The 27,847-nt window shown below is 41.7% G+C and overlaps 1 protein-coding gene across 3 annotated transcripts in view; it reads left to right on the top strand.

Annotated features, from left to right (window-relative positions):
* Positions 1-496: 496 nt before the first annotated feature.
* pde4ca (phosphodiesterase 4C, cAMP-specific a) overlaps positions 497-27,847 on the top strand; it is a 50,724-nt gene continuing 23,373 nt past the window's right edge. Inside the window, exons 1-2 of one of the 3 annotated variants that reach the window (XM_070918332.1) lie at positions 497-576; positions 1,766-1,995. In XM_070918332.1, the coding sequence (XP_070774433.1) occupies positions 535-576; positions 1,766-1,995 (272 nt within the window). In that variant the 5' untranslated portion in view covers positions 497-534. Of the gene's footprint in view, positions 577-1,765; positions 1,996-6,611; positions 6,875-22,448; positions 22,577-27,847 lie in introns of those variants that run through there. The other 2 variants (XM_070918330.1, XM_070918331.1) reach the window with 2 other exon arrangements.

The following is a 27,847-nucleotide window of genomic DNA, read 5'->3' as shown; positions in this document are numbered from 1 at the left end:
ATCCAAAGCCATGTTTATTTAAAAAAAAAAAAAAAAAAAAAAGGTTACATGGACAGATTGTAGGCGGCGGCTTGATTAAAGCCAGAGTCTTGCCTAACCAGAAGGTTAGGTCCACTGATCCAACAGTCAGATAGACGCACATGAATAATCGTCTGTCATGCAGGCAGCTCCACCACCTCCATCTCACTACCAGCTAACATCAACAGGCTCCATGTCCCTTCACATTTCTGTTCCACAGACTAATTTGCCATTTTCTAGTATTCATTGCTTTGGAGTTTTAATTAGATTACAGTCCAAAAAAGGCCACTGTAGAGGGTGAAGATGCAAACTCAAAAGTATGCCAAGAAAATGTATCACTGAATGAAATGACAGCTGCAGGTTTATGAAGAGGCGGGGAAATAGTTCTTTACTGAGTCCAAGGAAGTATTGGTGCTACAGACTACTTCATATCTGATCTTAAATGTGGTATCTGTATCCTCCTCTTTGGTATTTCCTTCCCAGTTGTCTTGTTCCCATGATACAGTAGCTGAGAGTATGAGGAGAAATAACTCATCAAAATTTTTCAACTTCACCGAGGTAAGGGTCATTAATTAACTTTTAAGAAATACTGAAAAGAAGAATATTGATAAATTAGATTAAGATAGTAAATTCTGTCTGTGGCCGAGGGTTCATATTTATGATAGAACTCAAATAAAAACAAGGCGTTAACCGGTTTCGTATTAGCTATAGTACCGAAAAACAAGATGGCAGGTTATTTGTGTGATTGATCTCTTTTACCTCTTGTGGATTGTGTGGTAACGCTCATGTATTGTTCTATGCTTTTTTACATTGCCAAACAGAAGGTTAATGTATGTTAAAGTAAGCACAAGTTCAGGTTAATAGCAATAATTTGTATGTTTTATTTATTAGATCAAACAAATGAGGTTTGGGAGCCCATTCAAAGGCCATTTCAAATTTACATACAAAATTTACCGGTAATATAGGTGTGATCTGTGTCTTGGTCAGAGATGGTCAACAATCAAAGCAGAGAGTGTGTTGACAATTGTTGGAAAGGTGGAACTCCCGAGCAGATGGAGAGATAAAGTCACGGGATGCAGCAGAAAACAAGGACTCTTATCTGTTCCCCCCTCAACACTGACGCTGAAGGAGAGATGCCCTGAGAGCTAAATCCCAAACACTATCTCACTGTGAGAACTGTCTCTTGTGTCCCAGGTGATAGTGTGCGGGTCCCAGGACCTGAAATCAGATAAACCTGCTAAAAATAACGCCAGAGTGGGCTTTCTTTTGCGAGGCTCGTCATATTTTCGGCAACAGCACAAAAACAGCCCTGTTTGCAACTTACCTTTACATATCAGTGAATGTTTTTCTCTCAAGTTCAGCAGAGGCCAAGCTTGATCTAGTTCTAAGTTACTGATATCTGAATCATTAATTGTATAAATATACAATGCCAAGACAGCCACCCCCCCAAAAAACATTACTAATTAGGTGCGTTTCCAGTCCTAAAAATGTTGAATTTGATGGGTACTAGCCAAACCACTGATGTGTAAATGCCAACTTTTCCATGAAAGAAATGGTCTGTAATTTACTGTCCATGGCGTACATAGATTTCACAAATCTTCATGCCATCATAGTTTTATTCTCTACACTTAGAAGCATATGATCTAATGATGTAATCAAACTGCCCACATGAAATGACTGGCTGCCACCTCTCATTGCTCATCTCAGTTCTGTCACTTTCTGGTCTTTGTTTCTTCCGGCCGTCCAGAGACAGTGGGACTCTCCGGAGCAGGCCCCCTGCATCAAGCTTCTCCAGGACCTCGACGTCAGATGTGCTGTGAAGAGGCTCTTCTCAGGCACCCTGCATCTGCCCCGGCTGTCCTGCAGACCATCCGCGCAGGACGGGCCCGAGGATGGCCTCCAGCCCGGCCCCTCGGCTCTCAGCATCAAGCCCTCCAGGAGCCTGGGCACCCTGACCAGCTGCATCTCCAGAGCCTTGTGAGTCAATGATGCTGTGTGTTGTTGTCAGTGTCTTTTTGCACTCTTTTCCTCTAATCATTTAAATAGTGTAAAGTCATTATCGACACCAAGTAGTTCACATTATTAACAGTTAATTAAAGTTATACGCAACATACTGTGTTCAGCAGAGCGTGATGATTTGTTTTGTTGCCTAACTGCTTCATTTTAGGTAGAAAAAGCTGATTTGCTTCTTGAGCATATGATCCAACAATGTGTCCTGCTTAAGGCGTTGCTCTCCCATCTGCGATGCTGCTGCACAATTATCACTATAAAAGATCAGACAAACAAGGCTCTTGTGATTGTTTCCACAACAACATTCAAGCTGCAAACACATCTGTAGCATTTTTGCCTCTCTACACTGAATGTGTGTGCGTGCTGAATGTGTGTGTGTACTGCAGTTGAAAAAAGATTTTCACATGTTGCAGGAATGCAGACAGACCTGTTTGATTACGTAGGTAGTTGTGGTTCATGTCAGAGGTGATCAGATACGGCTGTACTTTGGACAAAGACACAGTTGTATCATTGATGGTTTCTCTAACAAACCTTCATTGTGGTATTAATCAGTTTGAATGTTGGAAGCAACACACGCATGCTGAGTTAAGTTTGACCAACACTGGTCACAGCATGACACCTTAAATGCTTGAGAACATTTTCTGAAGTTGAATTCTTTTGTAAATTGTAGGATTTTGTTCTGAAATATGATTTCATTCAAATAGATGAACACGAGTTTAACTTTTTCTGATAACAACGCAAGACAAATATACACAAATAAGGGATGCGTTTTCCTGGCACCAAATAACAAGAGTGGGAATTTAAAACTCTAAATAGTATAGTTTCATGAATGTTAGTGATAACCTATACACAATTCACATATTTAAAACTATGATTTTTGCCTTCAAACTGTGTTTCTGAGAGTGCAGTACGTACATAGACACGTGCCATGGTACATGAGATGCACTGGAAAATGGGTTTGTATATTGTGATGATTAGGCTATATATTTATTCCATTAGTGTTTACTGTATATACCAGCAAGTATAAAGCCACACTGCCATAGATGTGATGTTTGACGGACTAAAAAGCGCCTCATTGTGTTCATCCTCTGTGAAGAAGGCCATGTGCTTGCCTGTTTACAAGTTGGTAGTGCAATTTTGATGCAGTGCCAGAGAAATTGTTTATGGAGTAGTATTTAAAGCTACAGGTTGCTTAAGAATTACAATGCCACACATTCTATGAAAATCAAATCAAAACGATATTTCTAATTTGATATCATTATATATCCATGAAAGTTAATATTCAACTTGCAATAACTACCTCTAAAATAGTCATGTGAGATACAGAAGTGTTGTCCTCAGTGGAAACTTGTTTCAAGACCCAGTGAAGTGAAAGTTGACCACAGACTGTTATGTAGCCAATATAGGCAGTGAGACACGTTCTTATATGGCTAGACTGATGAAGACAGGGTTGAGAATGAGTGTGCCTGTGTGGCCCCAGCAGGATCAGCAATGTGTTAACCTCCTCCCCTGGAGCAGCTTCTAACGTTTCCGAGGCCAGGTCAGGATGCAGGTGCTTGAAGTCCCTGATGAGGTCCTCCGTCCAGAATTACCAACACAGGCACCGAAGAATTACCCTCGGGCCCAAAACTCTCCTCGTCCACAGGAATAAAGAGTCTGGGAGGCAGCAAACAGTGAGAAGTGTGATTATCTGAGGAAGAAGGCTGGAGAACAGGAGTTTAATGTGGTAAAAATGTGAGCTAGAACACCAGGTGGACAAGCGTAGAGGAAAGCAGATGCAGGTGTTGTTTCCTTTTTTCTAAAACAAGATGCTTATGACTTTCCCCCTGAAAGGGAAGATCCCCAAAAGGCAAGCCATCAAATTGGATGATTTATGTGATTGATCTTGAGTGCAAGCTTGTCTCCGAGCGTCTGACTCAAACTTCTTAATAGCAGTCCCACCTGATATTATATCATTAGTGGAGGACTACTACTCTTCCCACACCAGTTGGGTGGATGGATTGGGTTGGAGGTAGAGAGAAACTCAGGAGATGGATCCAGGAGGGAGCAGAAGGCCTCCCAAAATCAAAAGATGAACAGGCTCTCTCCGAATTGGGAGTTAAACCATGAAAGGTTGTGGAGACACATGTTCAGTCATCAGAGAATTGACCTCATGGGAGTCTCAGTGGCAGTTTGACCACATGTGCCAGTTTGGAAAACTTGTAAACAGACTCTAGGTTGACAGTAGTGCTATCAGAGAGAAGTAGCTCAGAAAGGTAGACTTTATTACACTGTTCTTTCCACAGTGGACTGAGCAGACTACTAGGATGCTGTCTCAATGACTTGATTTGTTGTTGTAACATACGATTGGATGCCATCTCACAGCGCCGACCCACCAGAACTATCTCTTGATGAACTCGATCGACTCCGCTACAGGACCTGTGGGAGTGGAATATACACTTTGTTCTGGCCTCCCTAAGTCAAACCGGGAGTGAGGCAGCCCTCACCTCTGCCTCTGTCGTCCGCATGACTGGAATGATGATGCGCTTTAGGGCCAGGATTGGTTTGGGCCCAAGATTATCCTTAGATGTGTTCCGAGGGAAGAGAGCATCTTAACTGCCTGGGCATTAGAACAAGGCAATATAAAAAATGTCCACTGGGTCTGTTTAACTGCTTCACGCTCAGGATAAATTACAGTGAAATATCTGGCTCTTTAGAAGCTAAATGCTGCACTATGTTCACCAGATAGTTGCTAACTCTGTGTGTTGTTTGGTGCTGGGCAGGTAGTGTTCAGAACTTTTTTGCAGAAAACGGGTGCCTGAAAAAGGGGTTGATGAGAGAACTGAACTAAAACATTAAAGCTGTGGGCTGTAAAACCAAAACAAGGAGCTGAAAGATGCTAAAACGCCCCATAAAGCTGAGGGTAAAATGCAGAGTCTGGTGATAAATCTCACTACGTGCGACCACTTTCATATTACACATAGTCATTTGACCTATAGTTAATATAAAATATATGCACATCTGACACCTGAATTAATTTCTGCCTTAAAGTACATTATTTGTGTCCTTTATAGATCTAAAGGCAAAATCTCATTGGGGACTCTCAGAGCAAGTACAGTTAGTCAATAATCGTTAAAATCTAAATATGATCCATAATGGATGTGGCGGTGGTGTTGAACCTGGTGTTATGGAAGTTATCAACTGGGAAGGATGGATCAAAAGTCACATCTGGTGTTATGCACTCATTCTTTGTATAGTCCTTTGAGACATGCTTTGGTGATGACGGGTGACATAACAATCTTGACATGCATTTGACCCTAAAATGACAAGTTTACATCTGCAGTGCTGCATTTTGATGAGAACAAATGTCTCCTTCTACAAGTACAGTATTGTTGCTCCAGAATACATACAGTACAGTTGCTATGAGTGTATATCCATAAAAAGCTTTTAACCAAAGAATCTTTCTTCCCCGCTCTCCTGACCATCTGTTGGTCATAGGTTCAGTGCTGTGTCAGATGTTCCAGCTCCCTAGGTTATTTCAGTTACTCTACACAGCACCGGTGTTTAGCTGTGAGTCCTTAATCACAGGAGGACCTTTCCTCACTCCACAGCGATAAACAAAGAGATTGGGTGGGGGTGAAGATGATGTTGCCTCTGGTCACAGATAGAGAGTGCCATCGTGACAGCACCCATGTTCTCTATAGCTTTTATCTACCTCTGCTTTTTATAGTCAGAGGCCCTTCATGTGACTCCTCCTGGTACACTCGGAGCATGTGAAAGGCAAAGAGGCTGTCTCCGAGGAAATAGGCAACCTCACAACAAATAGCACCTCAGGGACCAGAGGAAAAGCCTGAGTATGCAAAGTCAGTCGGAGAGAGAGGGAGAAAGGCGAGCTGGAGGGCCGAGCCAGGCGACGGCTTAATGTTTATACACTGGAGGAAGTAATTATGGGGCTCAGTTTGAACTTGATGAACAATATGCTCCATAAGATTAGGAGTGAGGGAAAGGGGGGAGGCAGAAAGTTGGAAAGAGGGACAGAGAAGCAGAAGGAGGTGATCTGTCATGCTTCTCCTCCCTGTAAATCAGACGTCCATATTTAGTTGGAGAGAGGGAAGGCCTAGCAGTAATGTAAACAAAGCCTGGGAGAGGGAGGGAGGCAGGGAGAAGTACATCAACGCTAATATTTGAGTCTATTGCCCGGCACGGCAGTCAGCATGATCCTCAGGAAGAGAGGTTTCAAATAAAGATAAAAAGTTTGATAGAGAGGTCGGCGTGTTGGCTTTTCTGAGGGGTTTTGGTGTTCTTTTTTGGATTTTGAAAGAACAAGAGAGGTTTGGAGTAATCATGAGCAGGCCCAGGTTTTGTGCAAATATGAGGAAGCAGGGATCGGACCAGAGGCACTAGCTTTACCTGTACTTGGAAAATCAGGACAGAAAGCCACAGGAACTAACAGAACTGCCATATGTCATGTCAGGAAAAAGTCTTATAAAGTTTATTTGAGAGAAAACCAGAGAGAAACAGCTCAAAGACCTCGGACCAAAGTTACCAAAGGCAGAGCGAACAAAGGGACTAACTACCTGACCCCTGACCAGCCTTTGTTCATCATGAGTGAGCTCTGCTCTGAGAGCTCTGAGGAAGAGCAGGCTGAAGTTGAGGAGAGGCCACAGGAACAAAAGGTGACCAGGCTGCCCATCATTCAGCTCATGTCCAGGTCCAAAGCAGGCTCCCCTGGAGGATCCCCAAAGACCTCGCCCAAGGATTCCCCACGCGGGTCTCCTCGAAACTCCCCGCTGCTCTTCAGAAAGCTGCTGATGAACCGCAGCATCAACCTCCAGAGGCGCCGCTTCACTCTGGCCCACACGCCCAGGTAGAGTCCATAACTGTGAGGCCAAGATGGCAAAGATGAGAGTGCTTTGTGCTCCACTGTATGAACCACGCGTAGCTTTACTCTGATGTGCAGACACATTTCCCTTTGCGCTGGACTGCTCAGGTGAATACTTAAGTTGCAGGTAACAATTGTAGTACATGAGACCCAAAACCACAACAGATATACTTTACTTCATAACTTCATATCCCAATATGCAAGCATATCAGCATTCAGAATTTTTTCTCAAAACGCTGAAGCCAAAACTCAACAAAGTGTCAGCAATATGCAAAACAGTTTCAGTATTCATTTTGTCTGTAAATATAACAAGAGTATAAGCACTGTGACCTTAACCTTAAGCTAATATTCGTAAAGCCGCACTGTAGTTTCTCTTTTTGTTCACTGTTCTTTGCCTATAATTGTTTCAGTAAAGCTGTGCGTGTTGTCGGAGTGAGAGATGGTTCTTTTCTCATGGCCGAGGGTTACTCCACGTGTACTTTTGGTTTATTTTTGTGCAGACAGCAGCCTCTCACACTACAAATATGGCCCTTAAGCTTATGTTATGAAATTGACCCTGACCACAGGATGCTCATATATTGCTGCATTTCAGTTAAACACACTGTCCGGTGCCCGAATAAAATCAGCCATTGTTTCAGGGGAAATTCTACGCACTTTGCTCGACTTTTGCTTCCTTTGTGCTCGGTTAGAACTTTATTTATGGCTGCAAAACACATTTGATTTACACAGCACCCCCAGTGCAGTTTACTGAAAAGCAAAAGCCTATATTAAGAGTCGGATTTCAAAAACTGCTCAGTTTTAGTGCTTAATTTCCTATAGGTGAATGTGTTTTTCCAAAGCTTTTGTTTTCCTACTGAGCGGCATCATCTCAGTAAACACACAGCTCATTGACATCCCTGCTGTCACTGCATCAGCAGTTTGTTGTTCCACGTCTTTGTCAAGCGAGTACTTTAATCTGTCAACGATGTTTAAACAATGTTTTTTAATAGCGACAGGAAAATTAAGCAGCTTGTAACGGGATATTTCCTGCTTAGCTTAATACACTTTTTTCATCTGTTAAAGTGATCATAAGTCTTGTTTGTAAAGAGTACAGCTGTCTTGCTGTCGGCCAGCTCTGCTCTGGTACCTGTTGATGGCTTTTATGAGCCATGTGGCCCATGCTTCCAACTCAAATTAAACATTTACTTGATTAACGATGTCAAGGCAAGAATCGTTAGGGTTAATGTTAGTGTTACACATATGTGCGGATGGATATACAAACAGATGGATATTTGTTCCTCTTTGTTTCGAGGGGACAGTATCTTTCCTCATTTCTGTGTTAAATACATCTGTAGGTTTCTTCAAAGGAAGAGCCAGTTGTGGAAAATTGTACAGTACTGTAAAGCCAGTTTTTTACGCACATGCCTCCTATCTCTTTGTCAATGTTTACCCTTCACTCCTCAACATATACACTCTTAGACGTAGGCACCTAGCAATTCTGGGCTGTTACTAGGTGTTGCAGTGATGTTAGATGACATCTACCTCAGTGGAATAAAATTAAAAGCCTGGGAGAAACTCTAGCCAGTGCAGTAAAACCCTGCCTTACTTTTATTGGCAAGAAATGCGTATTAAACATTCCTAAAGAAGACAGTGCCTACTAGAAAACTCAAAAAGTGTTATGTTAATTCACCTTCATAAACATGCAGTGGGTAATTTTACTTTAATGGTCTTGAATTTGAGATTGGCAGACACATTTCTTTTCCAAGGTTTACTGCAACTCTCCGAACTGTTTCATCAATTCCAGTGTGTCTGGTGAAAATCTAAATATTAGATGGCAAGAGAGTCCAGTCAAGGGGATTTTCTAGGCTTGATCTGGAAAGTCAGATGCTTGCAGTCTAACAGGGATATTCAACCTGTCAGAGCTTTTATATTATACAGTTCCGGTGTCAGGCCACTGGAAGTGTCCCTCTGCAGGGTATGCGCAGTGTCCCGTAATGTCAGAGCTGAAGTAAATGGATGGAGAAGAGTTATTGCAGGATGGCTGGCAAGGAGGAGGAATTAAACAAACTGGGCGTCCAGCGGAAAATAAATGTCGCAGGCGGCTCAAATATAGAACATACCCCACAAAGTTATTTTCACTTAGTGTCTGAGTTGATGAAGCCTCTTTTTCCACTCCAGAGACACCATGTCAGATGGACTTTACTGTTAGAAACGTTTCTGAAACGTTTCAAAAACACTTCATTTTGCATGCCAGCTCTGGGGTGACAGCCAGTTTTGTTTCCATCATGTCTGTCATTGATAAATGTAGAACATTTTCTGGTCTGATAGAACATAAACAAACACAATAATTATCACTTTATTTGATGGCCGTCTTCCTCTCTTTGGCTCTGCAGTCCATCAGGAGTCTTGTTTTCTAAGGTGAATACAGCAAAGTAATCATTAGCAACTAAACTGTTGCTATCATAGCTTACAGAATACTGTCTGTATACCAGAACTGCATATACTGCAATGTGTTGTCACATCAAATCACAATCACAAAATATTTAACTACACATATCACCATATATGACAATATATAGTATAACTGAAAATCATGTAGTGCCCAGGTATAAATCAGAGACATTTGTTCAACCAGCTTTTAAAGTTTAAAAGTGATAATCCCAATTCATTCTTTAGTTTTATTCCTTTCAATATGAGTTTGGGGTTTTAGTGTCTTAATGAGCCTGAAGAAATTAGCTCAGATCGGCTCTCCCATTCTCACTCAGATATATGTGACAGTTGTTGCAGTAAAGCAAAAAAAGCAAAACGGAGGAAAATTTACTTGCATTTTCTGCTCTTTTCCACTAGAGGCTGCTATGTTGTGAACTATGGGCATGAAGCATCAGGAGGATGTGTTTCTGTTTGTGTGATGGGTCAGAGTAGAGGACAAAGATATGACCCTCTGGCTGGTGTGTGGTTTGGTAGGGACCCTCATATTTCAGAAAAGGTCCTGAAGGTATTCGGCTGTGAGGCTGTTGAGAAATATTGTCAGTGTCTCAGTTATGTTAGCAGCCTTTTCTCTCAGACTTTTCTAACTTGGACAGAATAGTATATGTATGTGCTGCTGAACAAAAAAAGTCTCAGATTTTTCCCATTCCTAGAAAAGTTTATAAAAGTTACATACATTTTGTGTATTTTACCCCAAAATAGTAAATCTGTGTCATACCAAACATTTGCCATGGCATTACAAGACACCGCTATTTATTATCAAAACATCAAAAGAATATAACATGCATCTTCCGGTAACAGATATACAAAATACCAGTTATATATATGTACTTCTATATACTTTATAATGCCAACTGACGTTTATCCTGACAGAGGGCTTTTTTCGTCATCAACTATCTCCATGTAAGTGGCTCATTTCATTGTTGTTAAATCGTTAAAGTTATGTTTCACAGTGGAATAAGTGAGCACTGAGCTTCAAAATAAACAGTTTAACTCGATGGTTGTCATGGACAGCAAGAAACCTCAGATGTGTTGTAACAGACACTTCCTGTCTGCTCCTCCCTCATATCATGAAAAATGAGATGTTTTACCATCTTTGCTAATCATGTACTCTCTGCAGTATTTTCACAGTTTGACGACGCCAAATATTTGTTGAACAGTGGAGAGGATATTGTGCCAATCAGATGGATTATATCATGGCATGAGAAGAGAACTCGATATTAAAAAGGAAAATAGAGTCACCTTTTAAAAAAAAAGCATGCACGCACATACAATATTGAAGTATTGATTGACCAGTGAACTAGTGTTGCTGCTGGCATGGAGGCAGCACGAAAAGAGGAACTGTACACGCTCTCAAAGAAAAAATGTTTTTGTTGAAACCCACATATAAAACTGCTTTTATTCCTTCTTCCACCTCACCTCTGCTCACCCCACTCTAACCCCTGCACTGATCACATTTGTCCACTTTCTATTGCAATGACCGTCACTCTCTTCACTCTCTCTTTGTGCAATTTGTTCTCATTCTGTCTCTCTCTCTTCCGCCCAGCACTCCACCCCTTCCCTCTCACTCCACAATCTCTCTCTCTCTCTCTCTTTCTCTCTCTCTCTCTCTCTCTTTCTCTCTCAGGGGAGATAGTGTTGTTGTTTGTTGTTTTAAGCCTGAGTTTGGTCCCACCACTCTCAGGAGAGAAGAGAGGAGAGAGCAGAAGTCTGTTATAGCCCGCTGACAGGGACTACATGGGACGGCCCACTCCAGGGAGCATCTGATGGGATTATAACACTCTTTCCTGCTGACTTTTTTCCCCGACTAAGAATAACTCTGCTCAGTCTGTTGGTGGTGTAGCATCACAGAGGCGACCCTATGTTCAAATGGACAGCTTTGTGTCAATGGACCTGATTTTTAAAGACAGAAAATACCTGGGGCCTGTTGTCAAGGAATTCAGTTTTGTCAGTTTGCAGCTCATTTGGACGAATTCAAGCTTTCTGTTTCCTATTTAGGAGCACAAGGAGAACACAAACAAAACCACACACACACACACATGAGAAGCGTTTATCTTGGCACGTCTGTGGTAAGCTGAAAGGAGAACGAGTGAGGAAGTAGTCCCAGATGAGCACTGACAGCTGACACAATCCTCAATTTCATTTCATTTGATTTGGCCCCGTACTTTCACTGACACTGAGATGATATGCTAACTCTCTCTGTGATTGGTCTCTAACAGCCAAGACTCTTTGCCTTTTTAGGCTGTTCACACACACACACAAACACACACACACACACACACACACACACACACACACACACACACACATATGTACACTGTGCTGAACCTTTTTGATTCTTTTTTTTCCACAAAAACAAATGGACATATCCTTAACGCCAGGACCAAAAGCTGAACTGCAAATTGAATTTCCAGTTTGATGCACTTTGATCCGTTGATTCTGCACTGACCTGGAAGCAAATCGCTTCTAGCTAATAAGTTTTATCTAATAAATACAGAGGGGGTGCTCAGCAGGCCTGACTTACTGTTGCTGTTCACTTTCGTTCTTGCTCTTACCAGGTGCAGCTGATGACACTCTTGTGTTTTGCATCTTGGCGTTGTTTTACATTTGTCGTTCTTGGACCTGTTTTTCCTGCGCCGTCCTGTCAAAGGGACCTGTCCCCCGGTGACATACAGCGTTTTGGACATCTTTCCTTTCCGATTCATGACAGCATGGGGGTATTGGTCGCGTCACAGAACACTTTGTTTTTCCCTCGCTGCCCAAAGCTGCTGTTTTGATGCCCCTCTGAACTCTACCCAACTCTTTTTGAACCTGCCAGTAAAATGATGAACAAAGACTCTCGCTTTTCAAGGAAGATGCACGGCAACTTCTCCACCCGCAGGCACTCGTGCATTGGGTACGTATCCGGTTGTTTGTGGAGAGTTTTGTGATTATTATTACAGTGAAGGCAACATAATTAATGCAGATGTTCAGGAAAGCTGATTTCACTTGTTTCTGTATCTGGCAAGTACTGCCTGTTTTTGTCTTTTACAGTATGTGAAATATAACCAGCTGGTGGAGAATTATTTGACCCTGCTGCTCTGTCGCAGTGTTTACAGTTGTATTGCTCTGTGTTTGTGTTTATCTGGTGCTTTTATGTGCTTTATTCCGTTGTATAGTCGTGATGTTTCGAGCCCCAGTTTGAGAATACCATTAAGATTACAAATATAAAACATTATTTAGGATGGAAATCTCAGAAATCTCTTTGCAGCTGTCTGCCAGATTAAAGCACTGGCTTGGTTTGCTTTTGTGAACAATACCCAGTGGTGAGTCTGCACCTGTATCCTGTTCAACTGAAACACTGCCAAATGATGTGTGCTGTGGTGAAGCCGGTGGGTGTTGCTGTTGGTGTGCTGGGTGCTGCGGCTGGCGCTGCAGGCCTCGGGGTGGCATGGTGGATCGATGGCTCTGTCCACTGATGGCCCTCCTTGGAGACCGTGGAGCCGAGCCAAGCCGAGGCGTCAGTGTTAGGCACGGTACGACCGTCATGTGGTCCAGGACTTTTGGGTTTCATAATAGGGCGGAAGAAATATCGGTGCACTGTGGAAAATCGACCATGAGAGCGGCAGATGGGGCAGATTTCATCTCTGTTTTCTATCTTGTCCTCTAGGAAACAAAACAGAGAGGAATAAAATAATGTGTCAAATGAACTCGTGTCCAAGAGGTAAATCATGCTAACATGCTCCCTTGTCTACACACTGGTGAGACTGATTGATTTAATTGTAGTTGTAACTTAATACAACTGTGTAATCACTGGGCCGGATTCACGAAAAACATAAAATCTACTACAGCTGTCATGGATCCCTGCAGGACACGTCGTTATGTAAGTTTACAGAGACTAAAAACAGACACTCGATATATGAAATACAAGAACACACACACATAAACAGCATATGAATATATACACACACAGAAATCTGGAGGCCGACATGACTCCATGTGCATTGTAACTCACAATCAGAGATGCAACATTAAAATAAGCTTGAAAAGTCATAAAGAATCACCTCTCTTCTCCCTTGCACTGAAAGAAAAAAACAAACATTTCAGAGCTGTTGTGGGATTTTTTTTCAGTGCGATGCGGCAAACTGTTCTGAACTTTGGGCATAAGGCATGTGCCTCACGAGTGTCATCCGAAGTCCTCCAGCCGTGAGCCTGTTTGGATCATATGAGGAGATCAAAGCAGGAGATTTTAGACCACAGCCAGAGATACAGAAGTGCAGAGGGGGAACAGAACAAGCCTCTGTTCTCTTTACCTGATTTGTACATCGAGCTTCCTGGCTGGAAAAAAAACCCCCAGTACTGAAGTGGAGTCACTGGTGGGAGCTTCGGATCAAAGCAAAGTTCAAAACTTGTTTTTCATTTCATTTATTGTATGGTGACGGAGATGATACCATTGATGTGGGTGCGTTACAGCAGTAGTGCTTACATTTGTTATGGTAGTATTTAAATTATTTTGTAAATACATAATTTTCTCTGCCCTTGTGCAACACACACACACACACACACACACACTGAGACAAAGCAGTCTCTTGTAATCTATGTGTGTCCATCACAATAGAGACAGCTCTTATCCTCACTTGTACTAACAGTACCAGGGCACTATTCATCCACACACCACACACACACACACTTCTGGTAACCTTCTCAGCAATGTTTTTTTTCTGGCTTTTCTGGCAGTGTGGTACATTTTAAAACAACAGTGTCACTGCATTAAGCCGGATGAGTCTGGAGAGCTCTTAGTCAGTATCATGAGAAGATAGTTGATGCTGCATCCGTACAGCTGGTGACCGTTTGAGAAAGATGCCATTTATCTGAAGTAGAGAATGATGGGAAAGAGACAAGAGTGAGGTGAGCGCAAGAGAGACAGGCGCAACAAACGGCTAACCGACTGGGAAAAGGAGATAATTTAGACAAAGAGGGTAAAGGCACAGACGAGAGGGCGGTGGAGAAGTGATAGAGAGGACGTGGGTCGAGATAGTGCTGCTTTTAGAGCAGAGATAATGACTGGAAGGAGAGGGTTAGAGTGCGAGATGGGGGGGGGGGGGCGGGGGGGGGGGGGGTAAAAAGAGAAGTGGTCAACGAAGAAATGAGAGACAGAAACAGAAGGTGATTGTGACTGAAAGAATAATGAGGAAAACAAAAAAAGTGTCAAGTGAGGCCGTCCAAGCAAAGGGCAACAGTGTCAATGTCAGAGGTCCCAATATAGAAGCCAGCCCCCCCCCAAACACACACCCAGATTAGTCAATAGGGCCTGTGTGGCTGTGGCAGGCTGGCTGCTGTGTGCGTCACTGCTGTACTCCATATTTTCAGCATGACTGATTTCCCCAATCGCCTCCAGAGTCTCATTGATTTCTGGGGCTGGCAGCAGCAGCAGCTGGGGACAACACAACAAACACTGCTGAAATTCAAAACTAGCAACTCTACTGTATTTCCTGCTCACGCTGGGAGAGGACACAGGAGTCTTTGCTTTATTCAAAGTTCAGAAGGAGTGTTACAACAATAAGGAGTAAAAAGATTAATCAGATGTATCATTACATAGGATTTAGGGATGTAGCCTCAGACATTAAATTATAAGAAATCATGTGATTAAAAAAAACTAAAAAATGCTCCATGCGTGTCAAGTGTGATTAGAAACAATAAAGTCTGTAATTCAGTTTGGCCTAACAAAACGATAAATCGAAAAGTGTTGCTTTGTCTCACTTTATTATAAATAATTGATAAATACATTTCAGAAAAAAATCCTCTCATTTGTTTCAGACAGTGGAGCTGAGTGTTAGCTTTGTAATGTAGCAGTGTCTGATGACTGTTCATTATAACCACTAGAGGGGGAAAACGACTAAGTTATGTTTAGAGGCTGTTAGAGAGGAATGACCTCCTGCAGACCAAACTGTTGTTGGATATAGTGGGAAAAACAATATGGTGGTTTACAGTATTATAGTTCTATTTGTAGGATGCTGGAAAGGGGCCATGTGTCACTAATTAGACTTTCATAGTGCTGTGGAGGGTTGAGGTAATTTAAAGGGATGTAAAGAATTTATATTGATATACTTTATCAGGCAGAATCAACAGTTGTCCTTTTTTCTTTCAAAAGTACAGTAGCTTAGGATGGATGCTTTTACACTATAGAACTCTTTAATTCTGTACACTCAATATTTACTTAATATTGTATGTTTGTCATATTGTAATTCTACTACTGCTGCTTCTGTATACTCTGTATAAATGACACCTTTTGCACATTTATTCATTCTGCCCTTCCCAAGGTTTATCTCTGTTTTTCCTTTCTGAATAGAGGGTGCCGTGTTTTGTTGATACTGTAAAGCCCTCTTAGATAAATTGTGATTCTGGGCTATATAAATAAAATGGACCTGAGTAGCTTGTACATCGGCCACTTGAGGCAACAGTTTACAGCAAGAGAGATGTAGTATAGAGGCAATACCATTACAATCAAACTACCGATACGTTGTGAATTATTCTCAAATACAGACATGGAACATTCTTTTTATAAAAAAGTAGAATAATCCATTTAAATTCATATTAATGTTTAGTGTGACCAATAACTGCTGAGCATAACTATTCGATTTTTTTAATTTTAAGTTAAGTCAATTTTGAATAGAGTCCTGCAGAATTAATTATAGTTTGGTATTTTGTAAATGTATTGTAACAGCTGATGTTGGAGAATTCCTTGTTTTTATATATTTTATTTCTTTCTTTCATGCTTTTTTATTTTATTACTATTTTATTGTTTTAGGTCTGTAGGACACTGATGTACTGCATGTACAGCTAGTCGTACTTGTACATGCTATTACGTATGAGTAACCATACAAAGAAAAACATGCACACACACGTACTGTAGCCCACACAGTGGGTCAGCGTGTGTTAGCAAAGGAGCATTTTATCAGAGATGAAACAGTGACGTGGCTGCTGTGACTGAGCAGCTCATGGCCCTTGTTTTTCCTACAAACGTTTCCCTGCTGAAGGAGTGGCCACCTGCCATCTGGGTGTGGGCCCTCAGACCATCTGAATTTAACGTGTGTCTTTGAGTGTGTGTGTCCATGTCCCCGTACATGTGCGTGCATCAGTGAGCTCCCAAGTGCGTATGTCCCCGCCTTTTTGGGCCGCGTATGTATGTGTGTGTATGAGTATGAGTGTGTGTGTGTGTGTGTGTGTGTGTGTTTGCATGTGTGCGCACAAGTCTGTCATCCACCCAATCCCCAAATCAGACGAGCCCCAAACCCCACCGTCATGCTAGCAGATGGCAGCCTAATGAATCACGAGGCGACACACTGATAGCCTTTTACTACAGTACAGGCTGTAACATGACGTTTGACATCACTGAGACACTGAGAGTTAAATATAGGCCGCTAGCAACAGCCACATGCTCACACCTGGTGCTGCTGCTTTGTTACGTACAGTATTTTAGATGACATTTGTACCATGAAGACGTGTTTTACTTTTGTTTTCCCCTGCCCTGTGGTAATCACCTTTACTTTGAAATAACCAGAAGAACTTCTGTGCCGTTCGGGTGCTTTTGAAGAAATGTAACATGCTACAAGCCTGTACTTCGAGTATTTCTCATGTAGATACATTGCTGCATTATGATCATGGATAGATGGATTCAAAAAGTTGCTGTTTAAGTGAGAAAGGTATCAGTTTTTTCTTCAGTCGTTTTTGGGGATAATTCTTCCTGGAGATCCTGTTACAGATGTAGAAAACTGCAGTGGAAATGGGTCCTGCTCATGTGAATATGCCTGTGTGTGTATGCTGGTGAGTTTGTGTATCCTATTCTTTTGCAGCTGCTTTTTTAACCTCTTGAACTCTGCTGTATCTGCTGAGTGTTATTTTATATACATTCTAGAGGAGATCCCAGAGTTTCCATAGATTGCAAACATGCTTAAATTTGGGAAACTGTGTGTATAAAACTGCAAAATACATTTAGAATATTTCCATTTGATGCAATGATGCAGCAACATAAAATTTTGAGGTTGATTTACTCAGGCTTTTGATAAGAGGAAAGCAGCACACACTGCTAACAACTGCATGTTTGGTTTAATGCAATATACATTATATTTTAGGGCATTTTTGTGTAGGACCACTGCTATCATAACATACGGTCTGGAAAAGGCAGGTGTAAAAATTGCAACACTCTTGTAAGCATGGCAGCTGTTTTTAATTTGTTACGATGAGACATCTTCAGTGTTGAGAAATGAGAGGGTGTTTCTACGTTGCTCATCACTTATTGGTGTGTTGTAGGAAACTGTGAGAACATTATGCCTCCAACACAGTGACCATTTTTTGAACTGCTGCTTTTTTAAAAAGCCATTTCTTCTCATATAGCCTTCCGTTTTCTGTAATATTTGTCAGTAGCAGAGAACACTTTCTTCTGCACTCCTCTGCTTTCCAGACCTGCACAAACGCAGCGCAGCATAGACTTAATTGCATTAAAATTGACTTGACTGCAGCGGTACATTTATATCTAAATTTAAAACTTTAGGGGACGTAAACTTCTGTGTCCCTGATGGTGACATGAGATAGGATTACTAAATCTGCCCTCCAGTGTAGCATGGTACAGCTTTGATAAAGCGTTAGCGCAAGCAGATACAACATATAAACTGCAATAAAAAGTGTGTCTGTATTTAGTAAAACTGCAAAGTTCAAGTCCGAGTTGTGACTGACTGTCATGCTTCTTTAAAAATGGTGTAATTAGCTGTCTTGTTAATACATTAACATCATTGTAATTCTTTTTGAATGAGGATATGGCCAAATCACAAGATTATCTTTTTCCACCACCTTCAACTTTACATCAGCACTAAACTTCATTTAAAAACCCTTTGATTTCTCATTAAATTTAAACAAACAAATGAGAATGGCATCATTATTACACTGTTGGCCTACATGAATTTCAGACGCACACAAAGTGGCTTTTGACCACAAAGGCAGACAGGTTTGGTGAACAATCAGTGTTCATTAACCCACATGAGCAAAGTTAATACTGTCCTTTCCCAGTGAATGTCAAAAAACATGAAACTTTTGAAATGAAATAAACCTTTTTCTTTTTCTCTTTTTTTGCACTTGAGAATGTCAGTCCCTCCTGATTATGCTCTTACAATATTTTGTTTTATTGTCCATTTTATGGTACTTTCATTCAAACAATTGGTTCTCGGTGGACAATACGACAGAGGAAATTAATCAGTGTCAGCTGGCTTTATAAACAAACCACAAACAGACAATATGTCCACTGACGGGCAACAACTCTGACACACAGCGCTCCTCGCTGACTTCAAAACAGCTCGTTATCCAGGAATGCTCACCATGCCTCCATGTAGCCAACACATGATTTCATGAGGCCCCTTTTGCAAATAATGGACTATTAAACCCACAACGGAGGGGTCAGCCAGAATTTGTGATGCCTCGCTATTTTATGAGTTTTAGAGATTACCTCGCCACATCGTCTCGGCTTCGGCGCTCAGCGTTTCAGAGCGCGACTGTCTAAAGACGGGATGTGAAGATACTGAGCAGAACCAAACATTTAACGTCTGTCTTTCTTCAAACATCCACTCTCTTCCACCACAGTGACGCAGATACATGGAACAATGTGAAGTCCTCTGGTATACTGCCAACCAATGAGTGTGTGTGCATGTCCACTCTAGATAACAAGGATAAAACTCTTGAACCATGTTGTTTAAGCACTTTATTCTTTATTAACTGCACATGAAAACAATTTTCCTGTCATGAAAATGTGTCAAAAGTGCGTACTGCTGTAAATGTTTTATTCCCAACATCCTCTCATCCGGTTTTGCATCAGGACACTGTTCATCCCACTGGGGATACATTCTTCAGTTTTACAAGTTTAAAGTCAGATCACATGTTAATGTTAGTACAGTGTGTATTCACCAAAGATAAGTGCCAACACAAGGACATGAAACTTAACAAAGAGAGACTTCATAGTAAAAGTATTTGTTATATCTGGTTTAACTTAATAAAACCCTGATCGTGAGTCTGTCCCTGCACAGTCAATCCTGCAAAACCCAAATAGCTACCATTTAATTCATTGTAGTCACGTGATTGGATTTATAAACTGTTGCCGTTGAATTTAATATACAGCAGTATTGTAGGTCTGTTCAGTTTGTGGTTATGATTGGCCCTTTTTGTGTGTGCACCTCTTCAGATTTCCTTAAATGGCAGTTTTTTCTTGACTGCCACAGACACAGAATCTTTGTATTATATCAAAGGACTTTATTAGATACTTTTAGAGAGCAAACACCGCAGTTATAAGCTGTCTGTGCTGTGTGTCGCAACCAATGTAAATATAAAGTTGAAAAGTAAAACCACGCCGTATGAACAAAATATACACCAACTTTTTCACATATGTGGGTAATGGAGCTGTGGCCCTGCAATGCATTTTAAACTCTCTGGCCTCTAGAAAGATGGCCTGGCTCATGTTAAAGATACCTATTGAGCCTCTATTACCAGTCATATTTTCTTGCTTTTTGTTGTCTCTCCGCCTAACATTTGTGAATTCCATGGTGGTGAGGTGATGCCATTGATTGATTTGCCAATTCAATTGAACCATGTCATGCTGCAGAATGTAGCTTGAAGTGCACGTCCATTTATGGAGATGTGTTTTGTGTGTAGGAGCTAGCTGGATAGCAACTGACTGTTCGTCAAGCCCTGCTACACCTGCCAAGCACATAGTGCAGTTTTCAGCGGTGGCAAATTTTCTGCTGGGTCTTGAATGTGAAATTGATGGTTACATACAAGATATACAAGCTAAAACACTTAAGACTGGGGCTAAAGCTAAAGTTACTTGATGATTAATGTGTATCTAGGACATGAAAATAAAGAATTGTTCTTGTATTGCAGTGTTGCGCTAATTAGCCCTAGTTTTTTGTGTAATGTTGGCTGGGGTTACTGTAGTGTATGCTGTAGTGTAAACTTGTTGTTGACTTGATGTTAGCCTAAACTCTAACAGCATTAGATAATGATGTGTTCTTTGGCTTTGGAAGTAACACTAGGTTTCTACTGTAGGTAGTGAGCTAGTTAGCCAGGCATGCTTACGATTGCAGTTCACATTAGAGCATTTAAACACAGTGTTTAATGCAGTCCTTACACTTTCTTTCTTGTATTGTTACTTTTAGAAAGACATGAAAAGACACTATCCGTCAAACTAAATGCAGAGTATCTCTAATTGTGTGTGGAGAGATTCAAAGCTTGACAGGTGTGCCTAGTTATGGCTGCCGAGCTATGATTGGACGGTCGCTGTTTGGGGGGAGGGGGTTTATAGTACGGTCAATAGGTCAAAATTGATATTCAGTACCCAATGATATATCAGAAATGTATACAAATTGTCACCAGGACTTAAGAACCTGCTGTGCTGTCAGAAAACCTGAACACACTCCCCAGAGTAACTTTAATAAGTAACAGTAATTTTCTCACGCGCACAGCTTGTCCTGATTTCAAACTCTTTATCTCTGGTCTAAAAGTCCAGAGCCAGGCTTAATCTGTCTCTGGGAATAAAGCCTGTAGATTCATGGCCTGGGTCTCATTTTGCTGATCTCTTGTCAAATATTTCCTGTTTAAGTTTTCATATGAAGCCTACAGAAGGTCGACCAGCTAAGGTTTCATATTTACTTTTCACATTTCTGGTCTTCAAAAATACACTGCCCCTGGCCATGGGTGACCTTGCATGCTCGTGCCTAAGCCTGTGCATGAGTACATACTGTTTATGGGTACGTGTGTGTGTGTGTGTGTGTGTGTGTGTTTGTATGTTCTTCGTTCTCAGCAAGCTGCGTCCCAAGAGCTACTTACTATAATACCCTATCATACTCATCCTGTCATCAATCTCTTTACCCAGCATAGACAACAAGACATACCTGCCTCACACACACACACATGAATACACACTCCATCTGGAAAGGATAATGGTACTGTGCCCAAAGGGAGAGCACTGTCCTGCAATCGTATTAGGATTCAGTGTGTGTGTGTGTGAGAGCGAGAGAGTAGGAAGGGGTTAATATGGCTAAAACATTTGGGGAAGGCAGGAACCATGCTGGCTCTGATCCCGCCCCCTTTCTCAGCTCTGACCTCACTCTGAAACTTGTTCCCCCTTGTGTGTGTGCATCACACACACACACACACACACACACACACACACACAGGCACTTGCTCAGTCACATGCCTACACACACGCTTGCTCACTGACGCACACGCTCAGTTGCTCATGCACACACACACACACACACACACACACACACACACACACACACACACACACTCTCTCTCATGCCTCTTACAGATCTGTGCACATTCTGTGGGGCGCTCGGACAAAAACACACACACACACACACACACACATATACAGCACAGGGCTACTGTGACAGACTGGAGCAGGAGAGCAAGATGCCCAGCGAAAGGAAAGGTCTCTGTTTGCTTTGTGATTAAAGGTGTAGCAGCCAGAGGGGAGAGGAGGAAGCAGAGAGAAATAGAAGAAGAGTAAGAGAGAGAGAGGGAGAGGGAGAGGGAGCAGACAGACAGAAAGGGAGAGGGGGAAGAGGGCAGCAGTGTTGCGCCACATTTAGACCCGGCGCAAAGACAAGATGTACATGGGGGACCGATTAATGGAGCTCTGCTGAGAGTGATGAAAAGCTTTTTCTGCAGCCTGCAAGGCAGACTGACAGGCAGCGGGGAGTGTGCAGCTCTCACAGGAGGAATTCAGGTGCTCAGGAAGGAACACACTCCACATTTATTCAAATCCTTTAAGGAAAAGCAGATTTTCACCAGCACACAGTAGCATGGATTGCATCACTCCGGTCATCCTGGCTCTGCGTTGGAGCCACTGGTCCTAGAGCTGGGGTCCACTCCTGTCTGAGGTAATGAGAACTCCTGGGAAGCCGTGGAGAGCCGGACAGCCCGACAGAGCGAGACAGACGAGGAAGCGGGCTGGTTTTTACAGGGATGAGAGCAGCCACAAGCTGAGGAGAACCAAGAGAGGGAGAGCAGCGGAGCGGCCGAGAAGAGGAGGGTGAGGACGAGTTAAAGAGAGTAGACTAAAGAAAAGATGAGTGTACCGACGAACTGTGGGTTCTGTTACTCCGTGGAGCGGAGTATCACTGTGCGGAGTGGGAACATATGGGGATCGCCGTGCGCTGTCAACAGGCCTATTGACATCATACAGAAACGCAGGCGGTAATTAAGAGCTATCTCATTTACTCTCACTCAGTCCTTTTGTCTTTCTCTCCTTCTCAGTGTCTCCTTTCATCTCTCATACACACCCACCGACACACAGCATGTGTAACATTATAGAAATCATACAGTGCAGTATATGAAGTTTGGCAATAAGGTATTATATCAGTATTAATTGAAACAGAAGAATGGAGATCCTACAGTATAGTAGAATTACTATATTGTGATTTAAGATGAGATTGTGAACATCTTTTATAACTGAGTATCTGAAGTTGCCTGCACACAGTCTTTCATCAGCTGCAATATTTACAAAAAACATTCTTCTGCTCTTATCAGTTGTTTTTGGTTCTTATCTGCGTTTCCCAAAATAATTTTTTTATTGTATCTCCTCTTCACCACTTGCGTAGTCTCCTCTTTTGTTAGACTATATCGCTCCAGGGAGTGCTTTTCCTTTTCATTATACAAAAGAAGCCGCCGTTAACAAAAGTGGAGGGAAGATAATTGTGTGAAAAGAATAGCTTTTTGGATCGTTTGAATTATGTATGGCATCTGGGTAACTTTAAATGACTACTGCAATTCAGTTTATTCTGCAATGAAAATCACAGCCGTGGCTAAAGACAAATTTACTGTGGTTATACTGTATTATGTAGCTCAGCCAAGACTTGAAAATGAGGTGGCAAGCTGTACAGAAGCCTAACTGTGATTTTAAACGTGTGTGGGAGATAGAAGTACAGGGGATTGTATCTGCAGAGGACATTTTATTAACTTGCAGCAAAACTCTTTTAAAAGCAGATTTACGTCATTAAAAAACATAAATTATATGTTGATTTTCAAGTTCACTAATGGGGCCAATGGATATTCAGTTGTATTCAGTTCACAGTGAATTCAGAGATTTACATTTCACACGGTGAGTTAATTAACTTACTGAATTTTGCTGCAGCTGTAACCACCAGCCAGTCTGTTACGTCTCTAAACAGCAACTTTAGGACTTTTCCCTGCTCTGTCACTTTGCAGTCAATCACGACGTGTGAAAGAACCACATTACACACTCAAGACAAATAAAGTGCGTGTGCGTGTGTGTGTGTGTGAATGTGAAATCCTGTTTGTTCTCTGCATAACACACAGGCACTTTCACATTAAAGCCACTGTCTGTTACAAGTTCTCACAGGAAAAGTCCACCATATGTTTTGTAGCTGCAGACGTAATCCTCAGTGCCTGTGGGGAGGCTGTGAATGAGGTCTCAGAGATAAAGCCAAGTTTACATTACAGTCCTCTGTCCTGTTTCTCAGGCAGGGTCCTTGTTTATCAGATGTAATGCAGAACATTTGTGAGCATGGGGGGATTTTAAAGGGCAGTTTCAATTTCATTCCTCTCAAAACCCATGCCAAGAAATGTAAGTGACTTCTGCGCTTAAACAAGCAAAAATGTCCTCTGTGGCCAAACTTTCAGGGGTAATGCAAAAGTATGGAAATGTCGGACTATTACTTATCTCACTACTGCTCAGATAACTTCCACCTGTGGATATAAAGAGCAGTGTAGAAATCCTCTGCCCGCTTAATCGCAGCAGAGTTTGTTGAAAGCGATCAATTGATGTGCCCAAGGAGGGGAGTCAGAGACTGGGAGGGAGGGACGGTGGAGCTTTATTTTGAGGTTGAGGGATCGATCTTCCCGGGTACACACGGTGATGGTGATGGAAGAGCAGACTCTGTTCGAGCCGGAGTCACCACCACCATTTTATTCTCTGGAGGAAAAGCGAGGAGGGGGGAGCAGGGGGTAGCAGAGACGCACAAGATTATCAGCCTTGTCAGTGCCCATTTTGGGAATCTATTAATATCACATATTTAAGAAGTCAACACTTCTGAAGTAAAAGCTATATTTATGAGTAGAAATGATTAGACAACAGTAATGATTTATAGTGTTTTCTGAAGTGCATCCACTTTTTTAATATCTTCCCCTCTCTCTCTTCTTCCTGTTTATTTTTCCTTCTTTCTTCTTCTCTTTACTCCTTGTCCAAGGCCTCTACCTATCCACATAAAGTAGAACACAGTGCTGGTTATAAAGTGACATCCGGAGAGCTGATGTAGGCACTCAGACATGCCCGCCAGACCTCTTTTTGTACATACAAAATATACTCATGCATGAATGCATCCTTACGTGGGCATGATAAAAGCTGACAAGATGAACCTGCAGGGGGAGGAAAGATATAAATCTGCAGCTTTTGACATCAGACACCAAAACCCAGTGTGTCTCACATGCCTTCGGTTCGTGATTTAAAGCCCAATTATCTCAGTTAACCACAGAAGACAACAGCCAGATAACAGTAGCACTTTCTCCTTAGATGGATATGTGGTGAGGGTATGCATGTTTTTACGTGTCTGTGAGCGCAACAGGTACCATACAAATTGAAGTGTTGAATACATCTGCTCTTGATACATGTGATAAAGGTTTATGTTGCCCAGTGGCAGTTATTGGTTTCCCCCTTTCAACTTTCAGCTGTGGAGGTAACACCTGCTTTTCCTGAAAGAGGACAGATAAGAGGATTCCTGCTGAAAACCTGGGACAGTAACAGCTTATTGGCTTTTATGTGTTATGCCGCATTCATTTATCCTTTGATTTCAATTTTATGAACCTGAAATTGGCTGTAGGCTATGAAAGCAGTCTGTAAGGCACATTTAATTTGACTACATTTGCCAGCTCAGAAACAAGTGATGGAACTTGGGTTTTTAGCCATGCTAGCAGCGCAGCTCTCGGGTGGCCATGTTGGTTGGTAGGTGCACCACTTTGGTTCAAAGCCCTGCTCTGACAACATACAGCCTCACAGAGCTGCTAGCATGGCTATTGACTCTTAGTCTTGTTTTCAGAGAAGTCCATATTTATAAAAGTATTTTTATATTTCAGGTACAGTTATTTTCTTCGCAACAGATCACAGAATCTGTATTCTGATGTCAGATTGAAAATTACATGCCGGTTAATTAGCTCCATTGGTTTGAGCCATGTTACTTCTCTCCTCTGCTCTTAGACCATTTACAACCTGCCGTGTGTCCGCAGGCTATTGATCTAATTTCTCTCAACGCTGTCTGCAGAGGAAAATGAAGTGGCAATGACACAGAGCATAGTGCAGTTACGACAGCCGGGGAAGGGATGGAAAAATCCTAAAAGATTATTTCTAAATGAACCACTGACAACAAATACAAGTATGAGCTTTGTCGGGTGTTGGGGAGTGAGAGTGTGATTTATGCACAGAGTAATTTAATATGAATTAAGAGTCTTACAAAGACGACAGTTTTGGCAGGTTGCGTGTGAGTGAGGTAACTGAGGTTGAGCTTTAGAAATGCATTTCTTAGAAACCCAATACCCTCTCCTGTCAGTATAACCTGGGAGGAAAGGAGGGGAAAAGAGAAATTTTCATCTGCTTGATTTATCAAAATCTCCAAGTGTGAATGTTGGACGCTCCCAGATGTTTTAGACGCCAAAGCCTGTCAGGCAGCTTTTCATTTTTTTATTGTTACAGTTACGTTTGTGTACGTAAATTCTTGTCTTTGAGATAGATACACACCACTTGTGCCAGAGGGCAATTACTATCTAAATTTGCCAGGTCAATGTGGCCATGATGAATTAATCTGAGCTTTCGGTCACAGTACATGAATCTCCTCGTTTGCAGAAATTATTAAGTCATCCCGTGACCTCCACAGAGCACTGGTTCTGGCCAAGGCGTCATAGCCAAAAGGCATTTTGCGGTAATAAATGTGTCTGAAAGTGTTTCCAAAGCATTTCTTAAATCATCAGCGGCTTCTAATGGTGGTCTGGCCCACAGGGAGCGTCATGGACCCTCATTTATCCGCCTCACAAACAGGAGGAACAGGCCCACGCACAAACACACACACACTGTACTCATGTGGGATGTGAAGTTGAGCTCGTACGTGCGTGTGTTCCTGCATGAACACACGTACAAACAATTTTTTAGTGTTGGGTCATTTGTAACCTTCACTCACTCAAAGTAAAGTCGTGGCTGAGTGTTTGCAGTGTGACGGGTGCTATGGACCAAATGATCGCCTAAAACCCCCAACTTTACTGTCCAGTGACGAGCTTTCCAGACACAAGCGCTCAGGAATAATTTTTTTGTAGCATGATAGAATAATTGTGCAATTATGTGCCTGTTTGTGTGTGTGTGTGTGTGTGTGTGTGTGTGTGTGTGTGTGTGTGTGTATCCAGGAGCATTTGGCAACAGTGTTATTCGACCCTGTAGTCAAGCATGAAGCAAGATGCAACATTTTGAAATGCATCATTTTACTTTTAATGATATGACAAACATTGTACTCTTTTTCAATTATTCTATACATGAATGACATGGCTGGACTCACACACCACTACAACGAGCTTGTTATCATTTTTGGAAAGAGTAGACTGGTGCCTGAATACAGGCATAGAGATCTGACTGGTTTTAAGCTGCATTTTATGTTCAGTTTGATAAATATCCTCCTTATACACGTTGACATTGCTTCTAAACTTCTTGTTGAGTAACATCTTTATAAGAAAGACAGATTAAGTGAAACTTGACCCACAGTTCCAGAAATCATGATATGTGTAAATTGAAATCCACATTTAAAGCAACAGAAAGTTTCCTGCCTGGAAAATTCAGTTGAAATAAATAAAATAAAATATGTTTTTTTAATAACCTTAATGAGTCTTATTCTCATAGTTGTGCCCAGTGTGCTGTATCAATACATTAGGGTGAAACTGTGCTCACCACCATAACTGTAGAGATTGTGGACACACTCAGGGTGAAACAGCTTCACAGCTATTTGGAAGAATAACTGTCAAAAGCAAAACCAAGACACACATTAAAAGAAGTGAAATTAGCTATTAGAACCTAATTCTGAATAAACGTACTGACTTGTATTTGTAAGCACAGTTTCTTTAGCGAGCATTTCTCATCAATTAAAGAAACTGCACCGGGAACATTTTCATTGTCTTATATTCAGCTGTTGTTGTTGTAGCTTGATTTTATGCTAATTATCGCATCTAACTTAACCTAATACCCTAAATAACCTAAAAACTTTTAGAACAAGGAAACTATCTAAATATTGTCTGAATTCAAACTGTAGCACGTTAATTTATGCAGTGATAACAAAGCCATGTATTTGGTGCATATAAGGGTTTTAGCATGTTTAAGTAATATCGTCATCACACGTTTATTTCTTTCTCTCTGTGGTCTCATCTCATTTCACGAACCTTCAACATTTATACCTCACGCTGATCATGTTACGACACTTT

This window comes from Enoplosus armatus, chromosome 14 (assembly GCF_043641665.1).
Source record: "Enoplosus armatus isolate fEnoArm2 chromosome 14, fEnoArm2.hap1, whole genome shotgun sequence".
NCBI lineage: Eukaryota > Metazoa > Chordata > Actinopteri > Centrarchiformes > Enoplosidae > Enoplosus > Enoplosus armatus.
The sequence above is the reverse complement of the archived record's forward strand: the minus strand, read 5'-3'. Positions and strand labels throughout refer to the sequence as shown.